The sequence below is a fragment of the Haematobia irritans genome, chromosome 5 (assembly GCF_050003625.1).
Source record: "Haematobia irritans isolate KBUSLIRL chromosome 5, ASM5000362v1, whole genome shotgun sequence".
NCBI lineage: Eukaryota > Metazoa > Arthropoda > Insecta > Diptera > Muscidae > Haematobia > Haematobia irritans.
In genome coordinates this window covers 58,703,908-58,709,191 of record NC_134401.1, presented here as the reverse complement: position 1 = coordinate 58,709,191, position 5,284 = coordinate 58,703,908, and the positions used below count along the sequence as shown (strand labels likewise).

General features: G+C 30.8%; 1 protein-coding gene and 1 pseudogene across 1 annotated transcript; both read right to left on the bottom strand.

Annotated features, from left to right (window-relative positions):
- Nucleotides 1–1,009: 1,009 nt before the first annotated feature.
- On the bottom strand, nucleotides 1,010–4,948 carry LOC142240281 (PRADC1-like protein). Its single transcript, XM_075311979.1, has 3 exons — nucleotides 4,759–4,948; nucleotides 4,442–4,697; nucleotides 1,010–1,683 (listed from the first exon to the last, which is right to left on the bottom strand). Exons 1-3 carry the CDS (start codon nucleotides 4,838–4,840, stop codon nucleotides 1,389–1,391), a joined length of 633 nt encoding a protein of 210 aa, XP_075168094.1. The 5' UTR covers nucleotides 4,841–4,948; the 3' UTR covers nucleotides 1,010–1,388.
- On the bottom strand, nucleotides 2,205–3,331 carry LOC142240282 (uncharacterized; annotated as a pseudogene).
- Nucleotides 4,949–5,284: the final 336 nt, after the last annotated feature.

Sequence of the window (5,284 nt, the reverse complement as noted above, 5' to 3'; positions counted from 1 at the left end):
GAGTTCATTGTTGGATTCTTTAATTTCCGTTGATTTCCTATATTGAAAAGTACTTAGATTTGTGATTCTTACGACAGTTCGCTATTACGAAAATCAAATAATCAATACAAACGTTTTGATCATTATCAACTTCAGATGAAGTAGACTTTACATCATTTTCCACCCAATTTCCTTACATGAATACTTTATAGCGGAAGATATAAATTCAGTGTAAGTAAAAAGGTTTATATTTCAATAAATGGTTTTATTTCCTTTTGTAGAATAAATTTAGGTAATTTTTAATTGAGAGTTTTTATGTTTTTTTTTAATAACCGGTTCAACCCCAATTTTGGGCTTTTTCGGAACCGCAATATTGCGCTCCAAATGCTGCACAACTTTGATTTTGTTACGGAGATAATGCTGATCAAATGTTGACGAAGCTTTTTTGTGGCATATTTGGTTTGCAATTTAAAACTAAAAAACGCCACAAATGGAAAAATTAATAATAAATTTAATTTGTTAATTAGACGATTCTTCAAATGAGCTAAAGCTACGTTATTTACAGAAAAGAAGACTTCTGTATTATAAAAAAAAAAGAATTTTACTACTGCAACAAGTTTTTAGGAAGATACGAAGAGTTCAAAAAGTTTAGGGATACTTTAATGTCGTCAAACAATATCCGGATGATATATATATTTTTTATCACTTTCGTATGAGCCGACCAACACTTGAAGTAAGCATTACATAGATACTCCTATATGTATCTGGAGACTTATTTTAAAAGTTCTATCATACGTATGTACAGACATATCCAGACAATATCCGCACTTCACTGTATTTAGTCAAGGTTAAAAATTACGTAGCAGCTTTACCGCATCTCAGTTTATTTTGAATTTCGATAGCAATCCCACATCCCATAGCAAACGTACATTCCATTTCACCAATTAATCAAAATGAATCGCGGGCGAAGTCACCATCGACATAGGAATTATAACCTCAGCTTCCTCAAGATATCAGAAAACAAGAACGATTAAGAAAATATTTATTTATTTACAATTTAAATTAATTGAACTAAGCATTTGACAAGAATTTTTTTAGGAAAGGAACATAAACATTGTAATTCAAGTTATGGACTGATGACAATAGAAATGAATCACATTTGTATTGAAAGATCAGAAAAACAATTTAAAACAACAGCAGCCCAATTATGGTGTTCTAAATTTCATTCTTTAAAATTGTAATTTTAGAGAATTATAATTTTAGAAATTTTTAAATTAAAAATCAATAAATAGTCAGTAATATGTAAACTTATGGTAGAATGCACTTTGGTTTAAAGTAATCACTTTTTGCAACGAAGAGTAATTTTTCAACTCATTGTACTATAGAGTATTTTTCGTCAATTCATTCAGCTACCATCCAAGCCATGGGGGATGATTAATTTTCGATGGCGGGACAAATGTTAAATTTACCGGCAAATTTATTCGGGCATAGGATCGTTTTAGACGTTGCAGGGTAAGCTTAATTGCAACTCCATTTCTACCAAGCAAATAGCCAGCTGGTATTTGTACGTCCCTGTCTGTTTTATCGTGAATCATTTCGATATAATAGTCAAATTCACTCGATTCGCTATTAAATTCAGTTATTATAGCAGCATGTGCTCCAGCCATTTCCGCATTTATAGTTTTAGTTAGAAATGAACAATCTCTGTAAAAGAAAAAGTATTGTCATTAGAATCAAATAGAAATAGGCATAAAAACAACAAAAAAAAATAAAAGTAGTCCAGTCCATGTCTTATAATATTCTTTCAGAACTAACAGACAATTTTGTAGTTTGCTATTATAACGACAAACAAGATTTGTTCCCTTTTTATTTGTACTGGGTGTTTTGGCTGAGATAAGTTAAACACTCGGATAATTCGATATGAAATAAATTATTCAAAAAGCTTCGGATTCGGTTAATCGCCCTCTTGACGCCGAATAAGAATTCGTGGCCGATTATCGATTTTTTGCCGAAGACGACGAAGTCGAAGACGCTGTTAATAAAAATTGCAAAATCCGACCGATTCTCTTAAAAAGTATAATTAAAAAGGTATGGAGTACTATACGTTAATATTATAAAAATAATAATAATAAATAAATAATAATAATAATATTAATAAATTTCATTTAATTATCCCCTTTAAAAAATAATTATTTTCAAATCTTGGACTACACTTGCCGGTTTAAGAATTTGCTGCATCGAAACAGTTTCTCATCAATATTTGCAATACAGAATGTTTCCATGCTAAACTTTTTCTTCATAAAAACGTCATCTTCATTTTTTGTTTTCCACCACATCAGAAAAATATAGACACTTATAAACATCCAAATCAAAGACAAAGACCTAAAGCTACTAAAAAGATTAAGCTTCGTTCAATCGGCCTCATCACGTCGAAGGCCGTTTAACAATTTTTGGCCCTAGTATGTACGCAACTCGAACTTGCATCGAGACTTGGGGATGAGAATCGTTCCAGAAGAAATATCCCTCCACGTTTTAAAACATGCAAACAAAATGCAGAGTAATAAATAAATCCTTCAGAAGGCTACGAAAGACAACACCTTTGAATTTTATTCTGTTAGCACTTTAGTTCGGTTACCCACCAAAACGTTCCTATTTTTTAATCATATTAACACATAATTTGACTAAATTATAAAGTTTTCCAAAGCAAGAGTTTGATATTTACTTCCTTCCACGGTATTCACGGATGTGATACAAGACCCAAGTTGGAATGACCAAAGAGCTCACAAACGTACCACCGCCAAGGAAAAGTTTCTCAGCAGATGAAACTTTTTGGGTTGGTGGAGATTGGCAACGACTTGAACGGCATTACGGATGGCAGGAGCCAATAAAACAACAGCGGATTATTGGAACATTGTGGGCCAATCAAATACTTTCTTGGAGAGCATACTGAAATTGTGTGGCTAAGTTTTGTATTTCTAAATATCCTTCTGTGTGCACAGAAAAAAATATCACCAAAATAAAACTTATTGGTGAATAACCTGCGTTAGTAGGCATTTGAGAGTAGTAATCAATTCCTAAATTTTTATATTTATATATCAAATTGTTTTTGTAACGTAGTCTACATATAGATATATACTTAGTATTAAGGTGTAATTATATGTCAAGTTTTTGCAGTCCTTGATTGTAGTCCTAATTATTTTTATAATTGTTTTTTTAAGTAAATTTAATGTAATCCTTTATTTTGAGTAACCCTGTAACCGTATATGGCCATTTTGGCTTGGTTGTAAAATGAGTTAAATAAAAAAAATATTTCCAATTAAAAAGTTAATTGAAGTTGAATATTGTTTCAATTAATAAATTAATGATACAATTAACTTTTTAATCAAGATAGAAACATTAAGTTAATTAAGTAAATGATTGAAAATTTTAAAATTTGTAATTAAAAAATTGATTGATATAATTAACTTTTTAATCAAATTCCGAATATTAAGTCAGTTAAAAAAAATGATGAACAATTTTTTTAATTTTTTTTAAGTAACCCATTAAACGCCAAGACCATTTAAAATAAAAAAAAAAAAAACAAATTTAAATTCATTTATATATTTACACTTAACTACAGTTAAAGAATATAAAAAACAAAAATCAAAAAGCATAAAACATAAAACATAAAAAACAAAAAACAAAAAACAGAAAGAAATGTGGCCTAATTTCATTTATAAACAAAGTTTTGCGATATTAAATGCTACCAATTTTCTGTACCCAAGCGAGTACAATGGCAGGAAATGGGTTTAAATGTATTTCAAACAATCAATTGTTATTCCAAATAAAAACTCTAAACCAATTCATAAAGTAATTGAGTATATGTACCTTTTTTAATTAAAAAATTAATTGAGTTTTTCAATCAACATCAATAAAATTTTTGTGATTGACACTACCATTTTCGTGATTGAAGACATTTCAATTAAAAAATTAATTGGTTCAATTAATTTCGTAATTGAATCAAAAAAATATTTTGTTTGTGCAGGCGTAGTTTTAAACCAATCGATTTTAAAATTGACACAAAAATGTTTTTAGATTCACATTTAGATATAGCTTCCCTAAACGTTTTCACCAGATATGATCTTATGATCAGGTGCAAAATTTCACAATGCTTTGAGTTTTTTTTTTCAATGAGAGTAAAATTAACATTCTCCCTAAATGTGCGATCTTTGGTGCAAATTTGGATGAAGCACGTAAATGTATAGGTTTCCCGATATGCAATGGACATTCTGATCAAGAAAATTCCAAAATATTTGGATGTGTTGGAATACTAACTTGCCATACGCCAATCCAAAACTGAATAGAATAAGAATGAAGACACTATCTACCTGTGTAGTAGTGTAGGAGATGTTTTGTTATCTGCTTGACAAAGATAAGCAATGATCCTAAGGGTTTATATATATCACTTTTCATTAAGACTTACCCTCTATCAATAAGAGCAACATTGCCACGCAATGCCCGTTTATTTTCAATTTTAGTACAACCATCGGATGGAATGGTAGGTACCAATGCTACTCCTTCCAAACGTTGAGAAGAAAACGAAGTTCCAAAATCTTTAGATGGCCTCAAACGATAAGTATACTCGAGGGGATAAGGTTCAGTTATCTCGAAGAAAACATCTCCTGCGATGATATCCTGGGTTGTGACTATATCGTTTAATGGTGGATGGTGAGCATCCCCTAAAATTCAAAGAATATGTGAAACCACCACATCCACTACCTTGTATAGCCGAATTCTTACCAAGCATACCAACGACCAGTTGCCCCAATGCTAGTATCAACATTGATAAACAAAATAGGTATTTACCGTAGGTCTTTTCCATGTCAACATTTATATTTATATCGGTATTTACTTTGCGAAATAAATAGAATATTCAATTCATAGCAAATCTGCGTCGAGAACTATCGGAGAGTTAAATTAAAAGCTAACAGCTGATTTTGACGTATGAGTCGTATTTACAGCATTCAGCAGAAGATGATAACAAAGCACCAAACTTTAAACACAATGAAAAGCGCTTTGCTATAGGTTAATAATCGTGGAGCTTTGCTACATTCAGCATTATGAGTGTGTAAATAAAGGGTGATTCTTTTGAGGTTAGGATTTTCATGCATTAGTATTTGACAGATCACGTGGGATTTCAGACATGGTGTCAAAGAGAAAGATGCTCAGTATACTTTGACATTTCATCATGAATAGACTTACTAACGAGCAACGCTTGCAAATCATTGAATTTTATTACCAAAATCAGTGGCAGAAAATCCGCTTT

What these genes read in the sequence shown, in the direction of transcription:
- LOC142240281 (XM_075311979.1), bottom strand. Translation starts at nt 4,840, where the DNA reads ATGGAAAAGACCTACGGTAAATACCTATTTTGTTTATCAATGTTGATA. An exon ending in ACTGGTCGTTGGTATGCTTG is followed by an intron (nt 4,698 to 4,758) that starts GTAAGAATTCGG and finishes TTTGAATTTTAG; the next exon opens with GGGATGCTCACCATCCACCA. An exon ending in GTTGCTCTTATTGATAGAGG is followed by an intron (nt 1,684 to 4,441) that starts GTAAGTCTTAAT and finishes TTTCTTTTACAG; the next exon opens with AGATTGTTCATTTCTAACTA.